General features: G+C 44.1%; 1 protein-coding gene across 1 annotated transcript in view; it reads right to left on the bottom strand.

Annotated features, from left to right (window-relative positions):
- rhobtb3 (Rho related BTB domain containing 3) overlaps window positions 1-27681 on the bottom strand; it is a gene marked incomplete at its 5' end in the record, with an annotated part of 189879 nt that overhangs the window by 51071 nt on the left and 111127 nt on the right. The window contains one exon of the mRNA XM_084315621.1: window positions 12844-12953. Coding sequence (XP_084171747.1) covers window positions 12844-12953 — 110 coding nt within the window. The remainder of the gene's footprint in view (window positions 1-12843; window positions 12954-27681) is intronic.

Genomic DNA, 27681 nt, shown 5'->3' with positions numbered 1-27681 from the left:
AAGTGAGGAGTGTATACAACTGTATCATAAAGTGAGGAGTGTATACAACAGTATCATAAAGTGAGGAGTGTATACAACAGTATTATAAAGTGAGGAGTGTATACAACAGTATCATAAAGTGAGGAGTGTATACAACAGTATTATAAAGTGAGGAGTGTATACAACAGTATTATAAAGTGAGGAGTGTATACAACAGTATCATAAAGTGAGGAGTGTATACAACAGTATTATAAAGTGAGGAGTGTATACAACAGTATCATAAAGTGAGGAGTGTATACAACAGTATTATAAAGTAAAGTGAGGAGTGTATACAACAGTATTATAAAGTGAGGAGTGTATACAACAGTATCATAAAGTGAGGAGTGTATACAACAGTATTATAAAGTAAAGTGAGGAGTGTATACAACAGTATTATAAAGTGAGGTGAGGAGTGTATACAACAGTATTATAAAGTGAGGAGTGTATACAACAGTATTATAAAGTAAAGTGAGGAGTGTATACAACAGTATTATAAAGTAAAGTGAGGAGTGTATACAACAGTATTATAAAGTAAAGTGAGGAGTGTATACAACAGTATTATAAAGTAAAGTGAGGAGTGTATACAACAGTATTATAAAGTGAGGTGAGGAGTGTATACAACAGTATTATAAAGTAAAGTGAGGAGTGTATACAACAGTATTATAAAGTAAAGTGAGGAGTGTATACAACAGTATTATAAAGTGAGGAGTGTATACAACAGTATTATAAAGTGAGGTGAGGAGTGTATACAACAATATTATAAAGTGAGGAGTGTATACAACAGTATTATAAAGTAAAGTGAGGAGTGTATACAACAGTATTATAAAGTGAGGAGTGTATACAACTGTATCATAAAGTGAGGAGTGTATACAACAGTATCATAAAGTGAGGAGTGTATACAACAGTATTATAAAGTGAGGAGTGTATACAACAGTATCATAAAGTGAGGAGTGTATACAACAGTATTATAAAGTGAGGAGTGTATACAACAGTATTATAAAGTGAGGAGTGTATACAACAGTATTATAAAGTGAGGAGTGTATACAACAGTATCATAAAGTGAGGAGTGTATACAACAGTATTATAAAGTGAGGAGTGTATACAACAGTATCATAAAGTGAGGAGTGTATACAACAGTATTATAAAGTAAAGTGAGGAGTGTATACAACAGTATTATAAAGTGAGGAGTGTATACAACAGTATCATAAAGTGAGGAGTGTATACAACAGTATTATAAAGTAAAGTGAGGAGTGTATACAACAGTATTATAAAGTGAGGTGAGGAGTGTATACAACAGTATTATAAAGTGAGGAGTGTATACAACAGTATTATAAAGTAAAGTGAGGAGTGTATACAACAGTATTATAAAGTGAGGTGAGGAGTGTATACAACAGTATTATAAAGTGAGGTGAGGAGTGTATACAACAGTATTATAAAGTGAGGTGAGGAGTGTATACAACAGTATTATAAAGTGAGGAGTGTATACAACAGTATTATAAAGTGAGGAGTGTATACAACAGTATTATAAAGTAAAGTGAGGAGTGTATACAACAGTATTATAAAGTGAGGAGTGTATACAACAGTATTATAAAATGAGGAGTGTATACAACAGTATTATAAAGTGAGGAGTGTATACAACAGTATTATAAAGTGAGGAGTGTATACAACAGTATTATAAAGTAAAGTGAGGAGTGTATACAACAGTATTATAAAGTAAAGTGAGGAGTGTATACAACAGTATTATAAAGTGAGGAGTGTATACAACAGTATTATAAAGTGAGGAGTGTATACAACAGTATTATAAAGTAAAGTGAGGAGTGTATACAACAGTATTATAAAGTAAAGTGAGGAGTGTATACAACAGTATTATAAAGTAAAGTGAGGAGTGTATACAACAGTATTATAAAGTAAAGTGAGGAGTGTATACAACAGTATTATAAAGTGAGGAGTGTATACAACAGTATTATAAAGTAAAGTGAGGAGTGTATACAACAGTATTATAAAGTGAGGAGTGTATACAACAGTATTATAAAGTGAGGAGTGTATACAACAGTATTATAAAGTGAGGAGTGTATACAACAGTATTATAAAGTAAAGTGAGGAGTGTATACAACAGTATTATAAAGTAAAGTAAGGAGTGTATACAACAGTATTATAAAGTAAAGTGAGGAGTGTATACAACAGTATTATAAAGTAAAGTGAGGAGTGTATACAACAGTATTATAAAGTGAGGAGTGTATACAACAGTATTATAAAGTAAAGTGAGGAGTGTATACAACAGTATTATAAAGTAAAGTGAGGAGTGTATACAACAGTATTATAAAGTAAAGTGAGGAGTGTATACAACAGTATTATAAAGTAAAGTGAGGAGTGTATACAACAGTATTATAAAGTGAGGTGAGGAGTGTATACAACAGTATTATAAAGTAAAGTGAGGAGTGTATACAACAGTATTATAAAGTAAAGTGAGGAGTGTATACAACAGTATTATAAAGTAAAGTGAGGAGTGTATACAACAGTATTATAAAGTAAAGTGAGGAGTGTATACAACAGTATTATAAAGTAAAGTGAGGAGTGTATACAACAGTATTATAAAGTGAGGAGTGTATACAACAGTATTATAAAGTGAGGAGTGTATACAACAGTATTATAAAGTAAAGTGAGGAGTGTATACAACAGTATTATAAAGTGAGGTGAGGAGTGTATACAACAGTATTATAAAGTGAGGAGTGTATACAACAGTATTATAAAGTAAAGTGAGGAGTGTATACAACAGTATTATAAAGTGAGGTGAGGAGTGTATACAACAGTATTATAAAGTAAAGTGAGGAGTGTATACAACAGTATTATAAAGTGAGGAGTGTATACAACAGTATTATAAAGTAAAGTGAGGAGTGTATACAACAGTATTATAAAGTGAGGAGTGTATACAACAGTATTATAAAGTAAAGTGAGGAGTGTATACAACAGTATTATAAAGTAAAGTGAGGAGTGTATACAACAGTATTATAAAGTGAGGAGTGTATACAACAGTATTATAAAGTAAAGTGAGGAGTGTATACAACAGTATTATAAAGTGAGGAGTGTATACAACAGTATTATAAAGTAAAGTGAGGAGTGTATACAACAGTATTATAAAGTGAGGTGAGGAGTGTATACAACAGTATTATATTAAATAAAGTGATGGGGAGGTGTCTCCGGTAGTTCACCATCATCTCTTTAGTTTTACTGACGTTGAGAGAGAGGTTGTTGTCCTGCCACCAGCTGGTTAGTGTCCTCACCTCCTCTCTGTAGTTTTACTGACGCTGAGAGGGTTGTGTCATCAGCTGGTTAGTGTCCTCCTCACCTCCTCTCTGTAGGCCGTCTCATTGTTGTCCTGGGACCAGCTGGTTAGTGTCCTCACCTCCTCTCTGTCTGTGATTAGGCCCAGGATGGTTGTGTCATCAGCAAACCTGATGTATTAGAGCTGCGCTTGGCAGCACAGTCATAGGTGAACAGGGAGTATAGGAGTGGGCTGAGCAGACATGACTGATGTCAGTGCGACAGGGCGGTAGTTGTTTAGGCAGAAGGCCACTGTTTTTTGGGGGGACAAGGACGATGGTGGATGCCTTGAAGGGGGTGGGGACCACAGACTGAATCAGGGATAAGATGTTGGTGAACACCTCTGCCAGTTGGTCAGTGATGCAGGTAGAGGTTTAATATGTTGGTGAACACCTCTGCCAGTTGGTCAGTGATGCAGGTAGAGGTTTAATATGTTGGTGAACACCTCTGCCAGTTGGTCAGTGATGCAGGTAGAGGTTTAATATGTTGGTGAACACCTCTGCCAGCTCTGCTACCTTCTGGTTGGGGTAGGTACAGAGAGTGGCTGATCCAGGGTTTCTGGTTGAGGTAGGTACAGAGAGTGGCTGATCCAGGGTTTCTGGTTGAGGTAGGTGTAGATGGTGGCTGATCCAGGGTTTCTGGTTGAGGTAGGTGTAGATGGTAGCTGAGCCAGGGCTTCTCGTTGAGGTAGGTGTAGACGGTAGCTGATCCAGGGCTTCTGGTTGAGGTAGGTGTAGACGGTAGCTGATCCAGGGTTTCTGGTTGAGGTAGGTGTAGATGGTGGCTGAGCCAGGGCTTCTGGTTGAGGTAGGTGTAGACGGTAGCTGATCCAGGGTTTCTGGTTGAGGTAGGTGTAGATGGTGGCTGAGCCAGGGCTTCTGGTTGAGGTAGGTGTAGACGGTGGCTGAGCCAGGGCTTCTGGTTGAGGTAGGTGTAGATGGTGGCTGAGCCAGGGCTTCTGGTTGAGGTAGGTACAGGCTTTTGATTATAGGTACTAGGGCTGACCCCTATTAGTCGATTAGTCGACTAATCGGTCGAAAGGAGCCGTAGTCGACTGGCCAACCTCTTAGTCGAATATATATAAAAGAAATAAAATAAAAATATTTATAATTTTATTTTGTATTTTTTTTATCATTCTTTCCAAAAGAAAAGAGGCCTAGAAGCGTGGCTAACGCTAATGGCACACATACCAGAGGCTAACTGCCTACGAAAACATATATATATATATAAAACATATAAAACATATATATATATTTTTGTCGACCAATAGTCGACTAATGGCAAATTTTGGCCAATCATAGTCGACCATCCAAATCCTTAGTTGGGGACAGCCCTAATAGGTACAGACATTGACGATGCATTTACTTATATAGCCTATGAAGGAGTCTGTGTACGTAACTATTCACTGATGTTGCCATGGGCTGCGTCCTCAAACATCTGCCAGTCAGTCGTCTCAAAGCAGTCCTGTCTGCCTCATTGTTCCATTATGTAAATTACCCTGGAAAACATTCTTCCTGTTTCAATAGAAGTAGAATGGAGGAGTGATCAGCCTTCCCACTCAGCAGGGTTGTATTTTGGGATAACTTTCTTCACGTCGACTCCGTCGTCTGCGGTCTCAGAAAGTCGACTTAAAAAGTCAGAACCAGCTGAGGTTCTTTTTTTTTTATTTATTTTTTAATATATTTTTTTAAAGGGGTGCAGATACAGTAGATGCATTTCATCAAATAGTAATTTCTTCATTTCATCAACATTTCACAAGAAACCCATCACTTCCTGAATACCCCCCAGGCTTACATAAATAACTTAATAACATTAAACAAAAAGTTGAGGATCGGTAGAACTATACCCAACAGCAGACCACCCAAACACCAACCACCGCCCCACATGAGCAGCAGACAGCTGTTCACACATTCCCGGTGCGCGAACAGCGACAGCATAACAAGCCACAACGCAGCAAAAATAAAACGAAAGCACATCAAGCCCCTGCAGCCCGAACACGCACACCATTATTCTCTGGAGCAGCCCCGGACCCCGAGTGCGGGCGGCGCACACACAAACACGCACACACACGCACACACACGCGCATACACACACACACCAAACATTCCACACTCCCTTCTGTTATCATACTGAGAACGTCAAAAACCTCACAATTATTCATCTTTCCTTTACTGTTTCAGTAGCGTGACCAAGGGTGCACACCTGGGAGTTCTACATTCATTCATCCAGCCGTACATACATGTATACATACATTTTCACTCACCATTCCCACGAGACATTCGCCCCTGCAATCCCTAGGCTGGCGTTGATTGGCAAAACGGACATAACAAAGATAGTTTTTTCTCGTGATAACGGATTAATTTATTTCAGGGGGGTACGGTACATGACATACAGGTATACAGTACTGTTACATTTGTGACATACAAGATATGCAAATATACAGTACTGTTAAACAGAGATCCTAACAGAAAATATATACATACAAGGGGGAGGAAACTGTACATTTGGAGTGGGTGGGTGGGGGGTTTGGACATTTACGGGGGCCAGTTTCGAGTTGCAGCCTCCCGTAGGTGCTCTTTGAGAGCTCAATTTGATTGCGCCGCCGGTAAAGCTGAAGCCTTGCTAACCGTCTTCTTAGATGACGCACACTAATGTGTATATTATCTGTAACAGCAAGGCATAAAACTATTTCAGCCTGTGTCAGCCCTTGATTGAAGAGATATGTGACGCAGTGATCAATATCCTCCTGCTCCTCTGACATTGCGACACTGAATGATGTTTCCTGCAGTGATTTAATATACTAGACTATCGTTTTGTTTTCTCGAGATCTCGAGAAAATTATCCTGTTATCTCGGGAAAACCAATTAAATTTACTCGTTATCGCGGGGAAACGGAGTAAATAAAATGTATCAATGTATGGCCTCTTAGGGCTTCCGTAGTAATGTATATTTTGTTTTGATCTACTTTTTCTCCTCCTTTTTCTGTGATTTTTCTCCCATCCCAATTTACCTCTCGTGCCAATTCTCCCTCCCCTGTCCTGATTGTTGCTCGCATGTGCCCCCCACTGGCCGGTCGTAGGGAGGATAGAAGCCCATCACATGTCCCCTCCGATACATGTGGAGGCAGCCAGTCACATCTTTTCACCTGCCAGCGCGGACTCTCATTGGCGAGGAGTAACGTGTAGGAGGCTCACACTGCCCCCGCCATTTTCCTGTCCTTGCTGTGCAGGCACCCTGACCGACCTGTAGGAGTCGCTGTTTACAACGACCAGACTACCACCCATCGACTCTCCTCCCGCTGACTCTGCCAAATGAGTCAGTATGACGGCCGGCCCAAGCCGGAGACAACGCTGACAGCCGGATTCGATACCGGTGTCTCTTGCGTTGGTGACAAGCGCAATGTCCGCTGCGCCACCCAGCCGCCCGTAATGTATATTTTGTGTTGTTAAATGTTAAATGTGTAACACCTGTGTGAAGCCTAGTGGGAGGGGCTACCAGGGAGGGCTGCTGTGGCCCAAAGAAGGGAGCCTTCACCTGGCTGAGCTGCAATGAAAAATAGACCTATCTCAAACCCTGCCCTCTTTTCTTGATCCTCCAATCACAACTGTCGCTTACCTCGGACAAACTTTATTGTCCGATTGTTCTTTTGTGTAAAACTACAGAGTTCATGTAAATAGTAAATGGCTGCAATTATATAGCACTTTTATCCAAAGCACTTTACAATTTGTTCCTCACAGTTTACCCATTCACTCACACATTCACACACAGACGGCGGAGGCAACCATGCAAGGTGCCAACCTGCTCATCGGGAGCAATTAGGGGGTTAAGTGTCTTGCTCAAGGACACTTCGACGCGCTGCCCAGGAGGAGCGGGAATTGAACCGGGAACCTCCGGATTACCAGACGACCTCCCGAGCCACTGTCGCTCCTAATGTGGAACTCATTGTGTATACAGTAGAAGTGTAGTGTATTTTGTTTTCTCTTCTTTCCACTTTTGTTAGAAATAGTGTAAGTGTGTTTGATTGATTGATGGATTGATTGAAAAGTGTATTAACAGATTGCAGAATGGGTACAGTACAGTACAGCTCAATACATACAATTGTTAAGGGGATGCAGACCAGAGAAAGACTTTCGTCTTGTTTACATCAGGGTCCCCCATTTTCAATTCATCATAACATATATGACATACATGACATACAGATAGACAGTACTGCTACATCTATACATTTATGACATATCAGATTTGCAAATACAGTACTGTTTGTGATACAAAAGTGTCCAGAAAAGGAGTGTATATACATTTGGCGTAGAAACTGTACATTGGAGGAGGTTGGATGGGTGGGGTGGGGTTGGGTGGGTTGGGTGAGGGCTGTACATTGGAGGTGGGGGGGCGGGGGGGGGGGGGGGGGTTGGGTAGGGGACACACACACATTTTACACTGTACATTGGAATACTGACAAAGCCTTACTTGGTCATTTACTGTACAACTAGGTTAGGACATTTGTAGGGGCCAGTTTCGAATTGCAGTCTCACGTAGGTGTTTTTTGAGAGTGTTTTTGAAAGTGGGTAGTGTAAGTGTAGTGTATTTTGTTTTTGTTATTTTCGCTTGTTGGAAATAATATCACCTCTGCACCTTGGGAGGTAGGCAATAAATAACACCAACTAGATTGTTCCGACTACGCCTGTGTTTGTGGATTTCTTTTGAGGAGTTGTGAAGAGGACCCCGCCACAGTCATCATATTGGATATATCACATTGCCGTATCTGTGCAAAAAGAGCCAGTAAAAAAAAAAGTAATAAAAAAGTAAATCCACACAAGTTTTCTGAGTGGCCTGGGAGCTGTAATCGTACCTTCTCCCTGGCAGACCAGACATCAGTGGTCCTCAACCAAGAGGATCAATAAAAGAATATCTTATCTTAGTTTCAAGTTTCAAGTTTTGTTTTATTTGTCACATATAAGGTACTTCATACAGTAAAAGAGTAAAAGAATAAATACCAAACACTATACCAAATAATGGTAACACTTTATAATAACATAAAACAAAAAAGTCCACAAATAAACAAACTATTAGACATTTGTTAATGATGAATACTGTAGGCTTCACTTTAGATTAGGGCACACAATAGCATCTGCAAATGATTTATAGATGTTTTATGAATGTCTTAACAAATCATTTGTTGAACATGAACAAATAAATGGAGGTACAGTATAGTTGTTTTTTCATATCCACTTTTCAAAGCATCTACAAATGTGTTACTACACATTAAACAACATTATTTAATGATGAACAAATCAAGTACAAACAATGTTGATAATGAGTTATAAATAATGTAGAACTAATTTGTAAATGTTGTACAAATATAGTTATAAATGATTTAATAATAATTTACGAATGTATATAAATGGTTTGTTCATGATTAGTTCATTATCTACAAATACCTTATAAAGGTCTTATAACTGAGTGTTATTATAAAGTGTTACGCAAAATGTACAATATACAAAGCTAAAATGTAAAGTGTTTAAAGTGAATGCTTAAAGTGAGTGTGTGGCTGTGTCATGTGGATGTTGTGTGCAGTGAATGTATAATGGATGAGTTAGTGTTACATAGAGTCCACATTGAGCATCCTGATGGCCTGGGGATAGAAGTTCCTTTTGAGTAAACTTTTTTGGTTTGTGACCCCTAAAAACAGGGTTTCCTCTGCCTCCCTGTATAATTAAGCAAATGCAGAAACGTGATGGATGATTTGGAGAAGGGCTTTAGACCTAAAATATTAATTATCTCAAGTCAAGTCAAGTAATTTATTTATATAGCACGTTTAAAAGCCCAAGAGCCAACCAAAGTGCTGTACAATCAGAGCTTAAAATCAATGTCCTAATATAAAATACACAAATACAAAAATATAAAAAGGCACAGCAGGACAAGACAGTACATTCAGAGAGTAGGACAGTAAGACAACACACGAATAGGGGAACACAAAGTACAGTAGCACACAGGGGACAGAGGAGCATAATAAGAGATACAAGAGGGAGGGGGCAGGATAAAATTACATGGGAGTGTGTGAGTTAGGGTGTGGGAGAATCAGGGTTTATTGAAGGCCAGGGAATAGAAGTGGGTTTTTAGACGGGCCTTAAATGTCTCCAGTGAGGGGGCAGATCGGATCTCCACTCACTAGAGAAAAGCCTCTACTTGTACATACTAAACTTGTACATAATAAACTAACCTACACTGTAACACGCAACACTTTGATGAACATTGTTACTCAGCTGATAGAGTTGTACCCTTCTTGCTGTCTTGTCGTACAGAACTTGTAAGTCGCTTTGGATAAAAGCGTCAGCTAAATGACTAAATGTAAATGTAAATGTACATACAGTATACCAAAGACCCAGATCCCCAGACTGAGAACCTATTCTGTCTTATACTGCTAAATGGCAAATGGTAAATGGTGCATTTATATAGAGCTTTTATCCAAATCGCTTTAACATTTTTATTCCTCACATTCACCCATTCACTCACACATTCACACACCAACGGCAGAGGCAACCATGCACAAGGTGCCAACCTGCACATCGGGAGCAATTATGGGTTAAGTGTCTCGCTCAAGGACACTTCGACACGCAGCCCGGGAGGAGCGGGAATCAAACCGGGAACCTTACGACGACTGCTCTACCTCCTGAGCCACCGTATACTACAACAGTGTGGCCGGACAACACTGTATTACAACATAACCTTGTGTTTTTAACTGCTGTTTCCCATTGGAATCGTCGCTGGTTTCTGTGTATTCTGCTTTTTGTGTGTGTTGTGTTCATTCTCACAGCCACTGACTAGGGGCAATAATTATGTAATTATGCTAATGACATGCAGTACATTATTATTGTGCTGTTTCCAAACAGGGTTCTGGTAATTAAGGCAATTGTGTTTGCAGTGGATCGAACACGTGTTTGCACATTCAAAAGCAGGGTCCCTGACAGCTGATCCTAATGAGATGTGTTATCGCTCACTAGAAGACCTCTATTTCAACATTACTACTGAGGGCCAAGGTGACCCATGATATAACACAGACCAAAGCATGTTACAGTGCTATTCATATATCATTCACTGTACGGGTGGCCCCAGAAGGAATGGAACCCCTAACCCTGGCAGTGTTAGTGCCTTGCTCTACCCATTGAGCTACATAGGGAATGGAACCCCAAACCCAGGCAGTGTTAGTGCCTTGCTCTGCCCATTGAGCTACACAGGGAATGGAACCCCTAACCCTGGCAGTATTAGTGCCTTGCTCTACCCATTGAGCTACACAGGGAATAATAATAATAGATCAAATTTCTATAGCGCCTTTCATAGAACCCAAGGTTGCTTCACAATCAGGACAAAAAGTAGGGAAAAAAGGGAGATGAGGGCAGGTAAGGGATAATGGACCTAATCTAAACTAACTGATGGGGAAAAGCCTTGGTGAAGAGGTGTGTTTTAAGAGCAGTTTTTAAGCTGTCCAGGGTTGGGGCGTTGCGGATTTGGGGGGGGAGAGAGTTCCAGAGGGTAGGGGACGCCACGCTGAAGGCTCTGTCCCCGAAAGTCCGTAACCTGGTGCGAGGGATGGAGAGGAGACCCAGATCAGAGGATCGTAGGTTCCAGGATGGAGTGTGCTGGTGGAGGAGATCAGACAGGTATCGGGGGGCAAGGGCATGGAGGGACTTGTAGGTGAGGAGCAGGAGTTTGAAAGTGATGCGGAACTTGACTGGGAGCCAGTGGAGGTGGATGAGGGTGGGGGTGATGTGCTGCCAGGGCTTGGTGTGAGTGAGAACCCTGGCAGCTGAGTTCTGAACATACTGGAGCCTGTCCAGGGCTTTGCTGGGTACCCCGAACAGGACTCCGTTACAGTAGTCCAACCGGGAGCTGATAAATGAGTGAATCTGAGAGTGAAGTGGAACCTTTAACCCTGGCAGTGATAGTGCCTTGCTCTACCCATTGACCTACATAGGGAATGGAACCTTTAACCCTGGCAGTGTTAGTGCCTTGCTCTACCCATTGACCTACATAGGGAATTGAACATTTAACCCTCGCTTTTTACATAATCTGTTCATTGAGCTGCACAGGAACGTTACACTGCAAGGCTGGTCCAAGTCTCTCAGGCAGGATTATATGATTTCAACAAAATGCATAGATATCAGTGCTAGAAATTATACATTTATATAACTCTTTTATCCAAAGAGCTTCACAATTTGTTCCTCGCATTCACCCGTTCACTCACACATTCACACACCGGCGGCGGAGGCGACCATTCAAGGTGACGACCTGCTCATCGGGAGCAATTATGGGTTAAGTGTCTCGCTCAAGGACACTTCGACACGCTGCCCGGGAGGAGCGGGAATCAAACCGAGAACTTAAAATAAAAAAATCAATCAATCAAACATCCGGATTACCAGACGACCAGCTCTACCTCCTGAGCCACTGCTAGAAGAAGTCCTGCCGTGTGTGTCTGTGTTGAAGGACCTCACCTTGCCTTGGCCTATGAAGGACCTCACCTTGCCTTGATCTATGAAGGAGCTCACCTTGCCTTGACCTATGAAGGACCTGACCTTGCCTTGGCCTATGAAGGACCTCACCTTGCCTTGGCCTATGAAGGACCTTACCTTGCCTTGGCCTATGAAGGACCTCACCTTGCCTTCACCTATGAAGGACCTGACCTTGCCTTGGCCTATGAAGGACCTGACCTTGGCCTATGAAGGACCTCACCTTGCATTGGGCTATGAAGGACCTGACCTTGCCTTGGCCTATGAAGGACCTGACCTTGACCTATGAAGGACCTGACCTTGCCTTGGCCTATGAAGGAGCTCACCTTGCCTTGGCCTATGAAGGAGCTCACCTTGCCTTCACCTATGAAGTACCTCACCTTGCCTTGGCCTATGAAGGAGCTCACCTTGCCTTGGCCTATGAAGGAGCTCACCTTGCCTTCACCTATGAAGTACCTCACCTTGCCACGGCCTATGAAGTACCTCGCCTTGCCTTGGCCTATGAAGGAGCTCACCTTGCCTTGGCCTATGAAGGAGCTCACCTTGCCTTGGCCTATGAAGGAGCTCACCTTGCCTTGACCTATGAAGGAGCTCACCTTGCCTTGGCCTATGAAGGAGCTCACCTTGCCTTGACCTATGAAGGCGCTCACCTTGCCTTGGCCTATGAAGTAGCTCACCTTGCCTTGGCCTATGAAGGAGCTCACCTTGCCTTGGCCTATGAAGGAGCTCACCTTGCCTTGACCTATGAAGGAGCTCACCTTGCCTTGGCCTATGAAGGAGCTCACCTTGCCTTGGCCTATGAAGGAGCTCACCTTGCCTTGGCATATGAAGGAGCTCACCTTGCCTTGGCCTATGAAGGAGCTCACCTTGCCTTGGCCTATGAAGGAGCTCACCTTGCCTTGGCCTATGAAGGAGCTCACCTTGCCTTGGCCTATGAAGGAGCTCACCTTGCCTTGGCCTATGAAGGAGCTCACCTTGCCTTGGCCTATGAAGGAGCTCACCTTGCCTTGGCCTATGAAGGATCGAATGCGCTCCATCAGCTGAGCCACGGCCAGAGAGTTCTTCAGCTTCTCCTCCAGAGCCTCCTGCAGGTGCTCCCACTCCCACGCTCCTGGAACACATCCACAGACAAACAGACCATGAACACGCCGTACAGACGCACAGACGCACAGAGCGCTTCCTCACATCGCTGGCTGGCAGGGCGCTCTGACTGCCCACACCACACACATGGCACCTTCAGGGACGTTTAACAAAAGTGTCTCAGAGCAGCGAGTTCTCCGCTGGCTGCGAATATACTGTAATAAGATATAATAAGATGTCATTTAATTTAATTTTTATTTGTTCCGTTCATGGCAATACACAGTTCATGGTAATACACAGCTCCACAACAGCACAACAGCATCATTTCATTTTTTTTGATCCACTTTTTCTCCCATTTTCTATATTTTCTCCCATCCCAATTTCGTATCATCCAATTCAACCCTCCCCTGTCACGGACGCTGTTTCTTGCCTCCCACAAGCCGGCTGCAATGTGGACTAAGTCATACATAGCACAAGTCCCCTCCGGTACTTGAGGTAACAGCAGTCGCATCTTTTCACCTGCGCAGCTCGATCTCTCAGTGGCGAGGAGTAACGCGTGGGAGGCTCACGCTGCCCCCGACACTTCCTGATTCTACTGCGCAGGCGCACCAACCGACCTGTAGGAGTCGCTGTCCACAACGCCCGATCCCCACCCATCAGTTTCCCACCCCCTAATACGGCCAATGTGTATTAGTACGGACGACCAGCTAAACTGAAAGCAAATGTGGAGCGCTGGGCTCGAACTGACGAGCCCAGCGTCTCCAGCATTTCGTGGTGAGCGCCTTGCCCACTACGCCACGTAGCCGCCCTTCAACAGCATCATTTCATAATAAAAAGCACCTCTCTATTTGTACATTCCATGAGCGAAATGGAGCAGGGAGAAGAAAATCGTATTTAGCCTGACTCAAAACAATAAATAAACAATAGAAATAGATGGTCTGTCAATTACACATATAACAAGCAATACTTACAATAACATGAGAAGAAAATAAAAAACTATAATAAAATAAAGATAGTCATAGGGAAAGCTATTACCCCTCAACTTCATAAAGTCTAAATGTTCTTTCTTTATACATTTTCTTGAACTGAAAGATATTTGTACAACTCTTTAAGTCATTCAGTAGAGAATTCCCTAGTTTTATGCCACATCCTGAAATACTAAGATGATCCATGACAGAGTTAGTCTATCTCCAGGCCCGGGAGTGGCACATGTCACCTTTTAATATTATAAAGGTATTAGTTTGAATGCAAGTGGTTCTTAAAGTTGGCAATATCTTACTTGCTGGTCCCTGACGCCAAGTATATATAAACATGAAACATAAAGTTTGGAAACTTGTGTTTGGTAGATTATGTCTCCGTTGTAACAATTCTTCTTGGCAATACATTTTATACCGTTGGAAAGCCTGTTTATTTACCTTTTAAATGGTGCCCCATTTGTAAGGAACATGCATTTGTGGGATGAGCAGCACAGCTGAGTATGTATCAAGTTCAAGTTTTGTTTTATTTGTCACATATAAGGTACATGTACATTACAGTGAAATACTTGGTTCTGTATGAACCCCCTGAGATTGTGCTTCATACAGTAAAAAAAAAGAGACATGAGACTGTTTACCCTTTGAGTCAAAGCTAATGCACAAGGAAAGGTCGAGCTCTGCCGTGCGTTATCTTGGTAAATGGACTGCATTCATTTGATCAAAAGCACTTTACAGAAAGGACGACGGAATGGCAGAGAATGACGAAGTAACGGGAGGAAAAGATGGCGACGATGACTGTGAACAAGAAGCCACGCTGTTGAACATATACAACGAGCTCAAAGACTTCAGAAAAGACAATGAGCGTCAATTTCGGGAGATAAGAAATGACATGAACAAAATGAACGACAGGCTCGATGAAACTGAGGGGAGAATCGGAGAAAATGAAAATGTGCTTGGTGCGGCGACGGTTTTAATAAAAAAGCTAATGCAGAGGCAGGCCGACGTGGAGGCTAAGCTACTCGACCAGGAGGGCAGGACGAGGAGAGAGAACCTGCGGGTGTATGGTATCCCGGAGGAAAAAGAGGGGAAAGACATGCATGGATTTCTAGACGGCTTGTTTAAAGACGCCCTCGGTCTGCCTCATGACATGGACCTTCGTATCGAAAGAGCACACCGGGCACTGGCCCCGAGGCCTAACAACCCACAGCTGAAGCCACGGTCAATCGTGGTTAAGTTTGGGAGTTACAAAATGAAGGAAGAGATAATACGCCGAACTTGGCAGAAGAAGAACGTCTCATGTGGCAACGATCGCTTCTATGTCGACCATGACTTCCCCACTGAAATACTGAAGAAGCGAGGAGAATATGCCGAGGCCAAGAGAATAATGAAGGAGAAGAATCTCAAGTTCCAGACACCGTATCCAGCGAAGATGAGGGTATTCTACGAGGATGGCACCCGCCTGTACCAGAGCGCGGCGGAGGCGACGGCGGATATGGCAAAGCGTGGATTCAAGATCACCGTGGTGAACCCGACTACCGACCCGGACCGAGAGGAGATAATGCGGCTGTCTACCTGGCAGACGATGGGAAGAAAACGGGGACCGGGGGACGACATGCAGACGACGGGGACTGAACGCCCCACACAGCAGGGCAATGGTCATCACGGATACCGGGAGAAACTACAGGGATTCAGACGGGGACAGTCGGAGGCGGACAATTGAGATAAAGTTCATGAAGCGCATGAATACAGATAAGTCACGGGGGCATCGTCATAGAGTAAATAACATCAAAAAATGTCAATATGTATATAGAGGAAAAGACAAAAAGGGAAAAAAAAAAAAATAAAAAAAAAAAAAAAGTGAGTGGAAAAAAAAAAAAAAAAAAAAAAAAAAAAATGTGAAATGAAAATAGAGGGCAATGGATAGAAGAATATAATAAAAGTATGGGAGGGGAAATATCCCGGATGGATACAGGAAAAATATAACGAAATGAACCACAGGCCATCGTGGCTATGTCATAGAAGTTACAATGTACCAAGATATATCTGAAAGATATACAAATGTTAATGGCTGGAAACGTTACCGTTTTGTCAAGTTCAGTTGAATTGATCGCACTGTATATAGATTACAGTGTGAGCCATACGTTACGTCAGGGGTTACAAGATAATAGGGGCACAGTTTTGGGCAATCTGCCTCGTGCCGTATGCACTCCTCTGTTAGTCGAGGGGGACCAAGGTGCATGGGTGAGTATCGATTTCACCCTCGGTACGACTGTTCTATCTGGGGTCATATCGAACGTAGCTTGGGTAAATGTGGGGGGGGGAAGTGTATTTATGTTTTTATATGTTCTTTTTTATTTCGTTGTATGCTATACTATTGTATATATATCTTCACAGTCTCAGGCACTAGACTACGTCATGGATTGCACAGGGGAGATGCATTACGAGAAATATGGGGCTGATTAAAATAATATCGTGGAATATAGACGGATGTCATCATCCCATTAAGAGAAAGAAGATATTGACGTTCTTGAAACAAAAAAAGGCAGATATTGCACTAATTCAGGAGTCACACCTGGATGAGGAGGAGTCGGCCAAGCTTAAAAGGGATTGGGTGGGACAAATATACTATAGCACGTTCTCTTCTAGGAAGAGGGGGGTGGCAATATTGGTGAGAAAAAACTTAGACCTAAAGGTACACAATAGTTTCTCACATGATGAGGGAAGATGGGTTATACTGGATGCTGATTTAGAGGGACAGAGGACTACTTTAGCTAATATATATGCGCCCAACGGGTCGTCCTCAGACTTTTTCCATGAGGTATGTGAGGTGATCAGGAAAATAGGGAATAGCAACGTAATCATAGGGGGGGACTTCAACTTGGTTGGAAACACCTTGATAGACAGATCATACCAACCCAAAACCGCTGACAACACAGGGAGACTGGCGGTTGGTGTTCTGATAGAGGAGTTGGGTCTAGTGGATGTTTGGAGGGTTATGAACCCACAAGAAAGAGACTACACGTTTTACTCTCACCCACATTCCTCATACTCTAGAATAGATTATTTCCTGATCTCTAGCGCACTGGTAGAACAGGTTGCAAGTACTGGGATAGGGAACATTGTAATATCTGACCATGCTCCGGTTGATTTAGTGATCACATCCATGGAAGAAGGGCAACGATCTCGGAGATGGCGATTCAATAACCTGATGTTAAATGATGAAGGATCGTGTACGTACATTAGAACTATATTTAAGGAATTTTGGGAACTTAATGAAGGGTCAATAGATGATAGTGGCATAATGTGGGACACATGTAAAGCTTACATGAGAGGACGACTCATACAATACGGTGCGATACTAAAAAGGGCGGAGAAACAAAAAATGACAGCGTTAGATGAGGAAATTAAAATACTTTCGAAACAGCACAGCCAAAGACCAGACCCAGAAACGTGGAGGAACCTAAGCAAATCCAAATACGAATTGAACAACATATATCAAAAGAAGGCTGAATATGCGTTATTTAGGACCAACCAAAGATATTATGAACAAGGGGAGAGAGCGGGTAAAATATTAGCGAATCGGGTTAAACAAATGCATAATCAGAATATTATATCCTCGATTCGTAATAAAGATGACAAGATTATTACGGACAAAAAGGAAATTAATAATGTCTTCAGGTGCTTCTACCAGGACTTATATACCCCACAGAAGGCGGTGGATCAGCTAAAAATGGACGCGTTCTTCGACAAAATCAAATTACCGTCATTATCGAAACAACAGGTAAAATCAATGGAGGGGGGGGTCTCGATAGAAGAAATACACGCGGCAATCAACAGCCTTAAATTGGGTAAAGCACCAGGAGACGACGGGTTTACTCCCGATTTCTACAAACAATTCAGTGATATAATCGCTCCGAGATTATTAAAAGTATATGAGGACTCACTGATAAAGGGGGGATTGCCCACTAGCTTGAGATCTGCCACTATTACATTACTACAGAAAAAGGGCAAAGACCCTCAATGCTGTGGAAGCTATAGACCTATATCCCTGAGCAATTTGGAAGAAAAAGTATTGGCAAAGATACTTGCAAATAGAATAGAAGATGTGCTACCAACTTTGGTGCATTCAGATCAAGTGGGCTTTGTGAAGGGGAGAAACTCAGCTGATAATATCCGCAGACTCCTACACATAATGTGGAAGGTAAGGAATGATATAGAACCTACAGTAGCCTTCTCATTGGATGCCGAAAAGGCCTTTGATAAGGTGGAATTTGCATTCTTATTTCACACGCTAGAGCGCTTCGGGTTCGGTCCATCGTTTACTGGGTGGGTAAAACTGTTATACACAAATCCGATGGCATCAGTATTGACCAACGGGATCGTATCCTCGCCCTTTAACTTAGGGCGGGGGACGAGGCAAGGTTCTCCGCTTTCTCCCCAAATGTTTGCGCTTTTCCTCGAACCACTTGCTATCGCACTGAGGACTAATCAGGACATCAAAGGGATAATAGCGGGGCAGGTAGAACATAAATTATTTTTATATGCGGACGATATCTTATTGGTATCCAGCAATCCCCGAACAGCAGTTGGGATCATTGGAAATGTTATCGAGTCCTTCTCCGAAATATCTGGGTACACAATCAACTGGAGCAAGTCAGAAGCAATGCCTCTCTCTAAATGTTGTCCCCCTGATATCAGAAGGGGGTGGCAATACAGATGGATGCCGTCAGGGTTGATATACCTAGGAATAAAGCTGATCCCAGGTCTGAAAGAGTTGATGCAAGCCAATATTGCCCCTATAATCGAACACATTAGTGCTCTGACCCAGAATTGGGCCAAAATGAATATGTCCCTCCTGGGAAAGATAAACCTAGTGAAAATGATACTAGCTCCCAAATTAAATTATATCCTATATATGTTGCCGCTGACTCTCCCGACCCAGTTACTCAGACAGTATGACAAAGTCATTAATGTATATCTGTGGGGGGGCAAAAGGCCGCTATTTGGACGGGCCAAAATGTATGCAGCAAAGGAAAATGGCGGTTTATCCCTGCCTAAACTAGACTGGTATCACTATGCATTCTCGCTCTCCCAGCTCTCCAAACTGAATCACTCGTCTGAGGAGGCACCTGCTTGGGTCAAGATGGAGGAGGAAATGATATATCCCTCATCTCTGGAATCCTTCCTGACACAATCAGACAGACCTATACCTCTTAAAAACCCTTTGATGGCATTTATCAGGGAAACTTGGAATCAATCGCACAAAATGACTGGTGATAGCCCATACTTAACTACGAGAGCCTCTATATGGTATAATAAGAAACTAAAGATTGGGAAGAAATCAGTCATATGGGACGATTGGGTTAAAAGGGGGATACATGTACTAGGTGATATAGCCGGGGAGGATGGGGTTTTGCCTTTTGAGGATATTAAGGAGGATTTTGATATAGATAATAAAAACTTTTATAAATTCCTACAGATTAGACATTGTATATCGTCATCAATAGGAGGACCAAAGTGCGGCCCAATTACTGCAATTCAAGAAATATTCTATAAAGGATGGCGCAGGAAAGGCGGTGCGTCAAGATTTTATGATGTTATAAGAGAATACAATGCACCCAAATTGGCGGGTTTGAGATTGAGCTGGGAGAACGATGTACATGAGGAGATTACTGAGGAAATGTGGGAGAAACTGGTATCCAAATGGAGTAAATTCTCTAGGGAGGCGCAATCACAACTTATTTTTTACAAAGTACTGAACAGAAGCTATTGGACGCCTAGTAAACTGGCCAGACTGAAATTAAGGGACAGTGACATCTGCTGGAGATGTGAGAAGGAGACAGGCACTTTACTGCACATGTTGTACGAATGTGAGAAGGTCCGGAAAATGTGGGATCAAATTGTGATATTCCTAAGTAAGGTCCTGAATGTGAAGATAAATAACGCCCCAATGGCAAGTGTGTAACGGGTGTAAAACTCACTCCCCAGAGGCATCCAAACTGAGCGCTTAGAAGGGAATTCCTTTCTTGGCGCAGCGGTTTGTGATGTCGCCCGCAGTGCGGACGCCTGGGGTTCGACTCCCACTCAAGGCATGGTCGAATTCGTGGCAGGGGCGAGTTGCCTCTGTTACACTGGTGCCGTGACCCGGATGCCTTGGGTGGTGTGAGTTTAGGGGGGGTGAGTGTAACGGGTGTAAAACTCACTCCCCAGAGGCATCCAAACTGAGCGCTTAGAAGGGAATTCCTTTCTTGGCGCAGCGGTTTGTGATGTCGCCCGCAGTGCGGACGCCTGGGGTTCGACTCCCACTCAAGGCATGGTCGAATTCGTGGCAGGGGCGAGTTGCCTCTGTTACATGTGTTTTGGGTATAGTACCGAAAGGGATTAAACTGCCTAAATACCGGGGAATGTGGTATAGAATGGCCATGATATCAGGATGTAGAATTGCATTACGACATTGGAAATCACCTGTTGATATTACTTTTAAAGAATGGATGGAACTAATGTTGATATGGGACAGTTTTCTACACCTGACTGAACGATCTGAGGACAAATGAGTAAGATGGGATTACAATATTATCAAGGATGAATATGAAAAAGGGGATTTGATCTGATGGTACTTGTGCTCTATAATATATTATGTATATATGTACATATATTTTATGTCCGGATGGTGTGTCTATGGAACGGTCACTGTCTCTATCACACCCACATGTGCGCAGATATAGCCACATACAAGTATCTAGGATACACATATTCATATGTGTACATAATAGGTTTACACGCACTCATATACACAAGGATAAGGTATACAAGTCAGGGGCACACATACATGCACATACTCATATATAGGAAATAGACATACATACACCTACATATACACATAGTTGAGATATAGGCTTTCACTGACACATAGGGGGATACACAAGTATATAGGAGACACACACAGGCGTAGCTGAAACGTAAAAAAAAAAGGCACTTTACAACTGGTGCCTCACTTTCAGCCATTCACTCACACATTCACACACCGACAGCGGAGGCGACCACGCAAGGTGCCAACCTGCTCATCAGGAGCAGTTAGGGGTTAAGTGTCTCAAATTCAAGTTCAAGTTTTGTTTTATTTGTCACATATAAGGTACATGTACATTACAGTGAAATGCTTGGTTCTGTATGAGCTCCCTGAGATTGTGCTTCATACAGTAAAAAAATAGTTAAAAGAACAAAGACCAAACACTATATAAAACATACAATATACAAACTAAAGTACAAACTAAAGTACAAAATACAAAAATTAGGTAGAGATGTAGTAAATCTTTTAGTAATAATTTTAAATAGATTCATGCAAATCACATTTAGCATAAAACGCCTGTCAATTGCATTCTGAAAGTTGGTCACTATTCTGGAACCATTTGTAGCAGACGCACAAGTCTGGCCTCTTTTGAAAGGAAACATTCTGAATCACTCTGAGTGCTAATGAAATAGAGTTACAGTGGTTTGAACACACTGAAATAAAAGTTTTTAGTCTGAATTATTTAGCAAACAGATGCCTGCAAAAGAGTTCCAGCTGAGAGGTATGAGCTGGAAAACAGCCACAACAGCTTGTCACCAACGTGGTCACACACTGCTGTGGGATGGCATTCCACTCCTCAACAAAGATTTGTCCCAACTCTCAAGTCAGCCAACGTGGTTGTGTTGGTCACCCTAGCACGAATAATAACATGCCTGAGCTCCTTGCCCCACAATGGTGGAACGAACTTCCCACCAAGACAGCCGAAACCCGTCCACTCTTTCGCCGTCACCTAAAGACGCACTTCTTCAACCATTATCTGAAATAATTTTTTTTAATAATAAATCTAACCCTAACTAACCTTACTGTCATGCACCCTACGTTAGGTTATGTATATAACCAAGTTCTGTGAATGCTAGTGACGCTCAGCGTCATATTGCATAAATCTCGCTTCAGTGGATTTACACTGAATAAATTTCAAAATGTACCATTACATGCCAGCATTCATCTGGCCACACCCCCATCCGCTTACCTACATAAGCGGGGGTGGGACCACACACTCATCTCCTTCCCAACAAATTTCACCACAATGAAAAATCAAGGGCCGCAGCGGCGTCTAGACGCTGAGCGTCACTAGCATTCACAGAACTTGGTTATATACATAACCTAACGTTCTGTTTCATGCTAGCTGCCGCTCAGCGTCATATTGCATAGCAGGAGCTGAGCGGGAGCTAGAAGCTCGACAAATGAACCCCGCTGAGGCCCCCCACAACCATCAGACCGGGGAGGACCGAGCCCCCCCGACCCTCCCTATTGGAGGTTCACGGGAGGGCGACGGATCCAACCGTGCCAAGAGGCACTCAAGCAACTCAACGCACAGGGTGAGCAGACCGTGGCTTGACCCCACGACTACACACACGCACAACCCGCATGCCACCCGGGAACGAACGGAAGGAACAACCCCGTTACTGCCCCCAGAAATCACGGGGTCAAGAGCAAACCCAACCCCGTGGCAAGACCGTAGCAGCGGAGCGCGAAGGAAGACCCAGACCCACTGAAGGGACTGGATCCCCTGGAAAACGGGGGCCCGGAGAGGTCAATGACGCCAGGCATCAAGACCCCACCAGGTGGTCACTTAGTGACACCGCCCCCCACATCGCCAGCGTATTCGGATAAGGCCCCTCCAAGAGCGGGCCCTTTCCCCCCAATAGCACACCGCCTGGCACACTGACCCTGCAGAACAGGCAGTCAGCATGGCCGTAAGCACACAAAAAAGGTTAACCAACGGAAGCAGGCAGCGCACCGGGGAAACCAGGCAACAGGCTGTAACCTGAGCCTGGAGCACTGCGGACGAGACAGGCGCCAAAGGAGTCAGCTGAAAACAGCCCCCCCCGGCGGAAGGGGCGTATGCTGGCGTTGTTGCATGACAAAGCCTCCATTAAAAAAAAAACACCCAGAGGGGTCGAGGCAGAGAAGGCTGACATGATTGGCAGACGTCATGAACGTGCAGGGGCACACTCAACCGGGTAACCCGGGAGTTGACTCTGCTCCAACACACCAGGGAACCAACCACCCTGTCGTTACCAGATGCGGTGGTTGTTCCTATTACCCCTCAAGAAAAAACTCCAAAACACACCTGCGGGCATACACTGGTTATACCGCAGTACAAGTGTTTCAGTTTTCAAAAAAGGGTTATCCCAGGCCTACGGTATCAACAAAACTTTACTTCGGACCGGGCCCGGCGGCACGGGAAGCACAGGGTTACCAGAGGAGGTCCAAGACCACCCCAACAGCCCCCTCTTCGCCATGCGTGAGAGAGGAGCGAAGAAAAGAGAACCAGCCCTAAGCACACCGCACTTGGTATTCCCAGGCGGTCTCCCAACCAAGTACTAACCAGGACCGAACCTGCGTAGCGTCCGAGATCGAACGAGATCGGGCGTGTACAGGTTGGCATGGCCGTAAGCCATTACGATAGTGCAGAGTACAACATGTACCCAACAAAGGGTCTCCATAGCGCCTAACCCTGTGACACCCGGACCGACCTGGCATTTTTCCCCCCGAAAAAAGCACAAGTCCCTCAGGGTACCAGAACAGCAGATCTGCATCCCCGGCGGACAACGGGTTAACTGACCTGGACCAGCGTGACCAGACCAGTCCCGTGTCCTAACCACGCCGACATGCCCACTCCAGGAGAGGGGGTAGGTATGCGTGTCGATCTAAAACATGAAAAGAGGGCGCCACCCAGACGGTCCCCATTTAGACCGTGCTCAGTGGCCCACCCCAAGGGCGTGAGACCCCTCTACCTATGTTCAGATCTATTCCGTTAACATCCCCCAGATATGAACGAGAATTCATCGAGACAACCTAGTAAACTGGCGCTCGGAAGAGACAAAACTCCATCCCAGTTGCCCTATAAAAACGCTGTTTTAACAAGCAACCAAGGCGCACTTAGCCCCTGTGTGATTCTGTCACAGAAACACACCTGAGCCAGCACTATGTATGCGTCGAGACCCAAACACATCAATGGATAGTCTAGCAAGACACCAAACATTGTTCCTCCAAGTCGCCTGGGAGAACGACACGGAGCCGTCGTGCTTCATGTACCTTCCTCTTTTTATTCAAAAAAGAAAGAACACAGACTGACATGAATCCCTCGTGACGCCGCTGGGGGTAATTTCTTTTTACATTTTTACATCCCACCACCCTCCCATAGGGAGGAGACGGAAATCCCCAGAGAGACTTCCCACGCGAGCTGTATAGATTGAAAAGAATATATTGCAACATTGAGCCATGTAAAATTTTGGGTTAGGGCTCTCCGAGGAGGAGGCACTGAACCAATACACACTCAATAATCGAATTGAATCGAATACACATACAATAGAGCAGGACTCCTTTTTGAAGTTCTACTCACCTTGACAATCTGAGGAGGAGGCTCTGAACTCTGAGGAGGCTCCCTCACAGGGAAGGAGAGTCCTAACTCACAGAAGGCCCGAGTAGGAGCTTCGTGAGGAGGAGCCCTGACCACTCCCCGAAACAGATCCATCATATGGACCTGAACAGCTCACGGAAGTCTTACCAACAGAGATGCGCACAGTGACATACTCTATGGCGGGGGAATTTCTGCGGTGCACACTCCAATATTCCAGGGCGTGGGACCAGGAAACTCCCCCCCCCTTACCCTGTAGCGTGCCGAACAGCAACGTGACAGGAACCTTGAAGGACAGGAGGTTGTAACCCCTGCCCATCAAAAGGGGAGGAAAGGATTACCAGTTCACCCCTTTACGACCCCACACCCATGATACGATGTAATGACAAAAAAGAGCATGACACAGTCACAGTCAGCTACATGAAGTGTCTAACAGCTTCACACAGCTCATGTGCTAACCTGCTATCTGATTTTTACTAAGGAAAAAACACAGAATAGAGAGGGCCCCCTTAAGAGCCCCGGTACCAGACTTACACATGTGCTTCTGTGGCCAACCTAACCCAGTTGTAGATCACAAGACACACACAACCCTTTATCACCACAAAAAATGGGAAATACACTCTACAGAGGAACGCCGTTTTTCATAATGAGAGAATACACAATTCTCGATTAGTATCGGCCACAGGCCTTGCTAAGCACACACGAAAAGTGACCAAACAATCTTTTCTTTAGGAAAATATAGTTTCTCAAGCGGTTTTAGCACAACCCCAGCAACCAAGCTAAGGGTTACATCGTATCCCACAACACAGTGACACAATATATTGTAAACAACATGTCTGAGAGGAGGGTGGGGAAGTCCCCAGGGAACCGGGGGGAACACCCCTCCTACCTTACCCTTAATACGGCCAGTTGAACAGGTAAACCCGTTAATATGTGAACACACTGTTCATTGTCATTACAGGCTGAGAAAAGAATTCATTCTTCACTCATGTCACTGAGCATAGCTTTATAGGTTAATTTAACCCCCTTAGTTGTGAGTACACGGTACATGAACACACATGATGTTTCTCAACACAACAAACCAGATCATTTTTACATATGTAACAAAAAACCCGATTTGCATGGAGAAGCTAATACCAGTGACAAGACAATTCACACACAACTCGCGTCGTATCCTAAATGTATTGCAGCAACACCCGTTTTGGAAAACATCGTTATTACAAAACATTAGAAGGGAAGGAAGAAGACGCGCTTTAAGGTCTGGTCGGGACCTTCTTAGCCAGACCACAGTGGTGAATCTCGCCTAGGGCGCCAAATGGGCTAGGTCCGCCCCTGGCCCCAAGGCTCGATATTGGGTCCCACTCTCTTCCTCCTATACATACTCCCCCTAGGCCAGATCTTGGCAAAACACAATATCTCATTCCACTGCTTCGCCGATGACGTGCAGGTTTACCTCCCCTTAAAGCCCACCCAAGGGAAGACGTCAATAGAACCACTGCTTGACTGCCTGGCAGAAATCAAGTGCTGGATGTCCGAAAACTCCCTGACATTGAACGAAGGGAAAACCGAGGTCATTGTTTTTAATAGTGCCCCCCCGCCCCCCCTCATTGACGCACTTGGTCCCCTGGGCCCAAACCTCTCCACCTCTGTCAGGAACCTCGGGGTCATCTTCGACAGCAATTTTAAATTCGATAGACAGGTCAGCGCCGTAGTTAAAAACAGCTTTTACCACCTTAGACTCCTGGCGAAGACAAAGACATACCTCTCCCAAAGTAACCTAGAGACGGTGATACATGCCTTTGTCACCACCCGCCTCGACTACTGCAATGCTCTGTACACGGGCATCGACAAGTCCCTCCTCCGCCGCCTACAACTGGTGCAGAACGCAGCCGCGCGCCTCCTCACCAAAACAAGAAAACACGAACACATCAGCCCAGTTTTGGCCTCGCTCCACTAGCTGCCTGTTAGCTTCAGGATCGATTTTAAATTAGCACTAAATGTTTTTAAATCATTAAATGGCACGGCTCCCTCCTATCTGTCCGAGCTCCTGCACCGCCACACCCCCCACCGATCCCTCAGATCAGCTGACCAGATGCTATTGGTGGTACCCAGAACCAGGCTCAAGACTAGGGGAGACAGAGCTTTCTCCACCGCAGCGCCTAGATTGTGGAACAGCCTCCCCCTCAGCGTACGGACTGCCCAGACCGTACAGGCTTTTAAATCACTCTTGAAAACCTACCTGTTCTCCTTGGCCTTCCCCCTTACTTAACCACCACTAGACCCCTGGCCCCTCTATCCTCTTTGTTTTACTGTGTCCTACCAGTTTTTATTACTTTCATTGCTTTATTATGTTTTTAATCCTATATCTTGCACCATATTGTTTTGTTTTTGTTGCTTTCATTGCTTTGCTAAGTTTTTTTTTTCTTTCTTTTAATCTTATACCTTGCCTCACACTATTTTGTTTTTATCAACTTGCTTGTGAAGCACTTTGGTGTCAGCTGCCGCTGCCTGGAAATGTGCTATACAAATAAAACTGACTTGTTATAGTCTCAGAACGTTCAACAGTGTAGCATTAAGCTAACAGCCGATCGGCTGATAGCCACAAGCTAACGTATACCAGCCTGGTAAACACAGCGAGCTAACGCCGCAGCTAACAGCTGTGCGGCTAACAGGTAGGCCACAACTAGCATGCAAGCTAAGCAGCTATCACCTGAACTTGTACACAAACGATATAACAAGCCACACTTCCGACAGGCCGCCGTCTGAAAACCTCCTCACCTTTAAGAGAGAAGAGAAAAAGAGATGTCAACACAGTTTACAACGGTGATTTTACCAGACATCCGGCGGAGCCAGCACAAGTCCCATCTGGGTTGCAGCCGACTTGAACATGGATCTTCCGATAACGAACATCCATGCCCACATTTCCTCGTTAGGGTATACTCTCATTTGTATATTAAAGATGGGGCCTACACGGTGACAGAGAAGCATCCACTCGTCCAGAGAATCCTGGGATCACCAGTTCCTGGTCGTGGCCCACTAGTTGACTATAATGGGCTTCAAACCAAGATCCTCCGCCGTCGCCTAAGAGGCTGAACAGAGGACCCTAATCTGGGGCCGGTTTTCGTAAACATTGTCAGCTAGCCCCCATAGCACTAACAGACAAGTGGTGCTCGCAAGCAAACATTACTCACCCAGGCTTGAAAACTAAAAGTCCCTCACAACAGACTTCCACAGTCCAGCTGCATAGCAGGAGGGTCGAACCCATCCAGGCGCAGCAAAGGAGGACTGCAGTTTGGGGAGTATATTAGCGACGCAAGCCCCTAATACAAAAAAACGGTGGAGGTTTTAGAATGAT

The sequence above is a fragment of the Notolepis coatsorum genome, assembly GCF_963971535.1.
Source record: "Notolepis coatsorum genome assembly, chromosome: 6".
Taxonomy (NCBI): domain Eukaryota; kingdom Metazoa; phylum Chordata; class Actinopteri; order Aulopiformes; family Paralepididae; genus Notolepis; species Notolepis coatsorum.
Note: the sequence above shows the minus strand (reverse complement) of the source record. Positions and strands in the feature narration are given on the sequence as shown.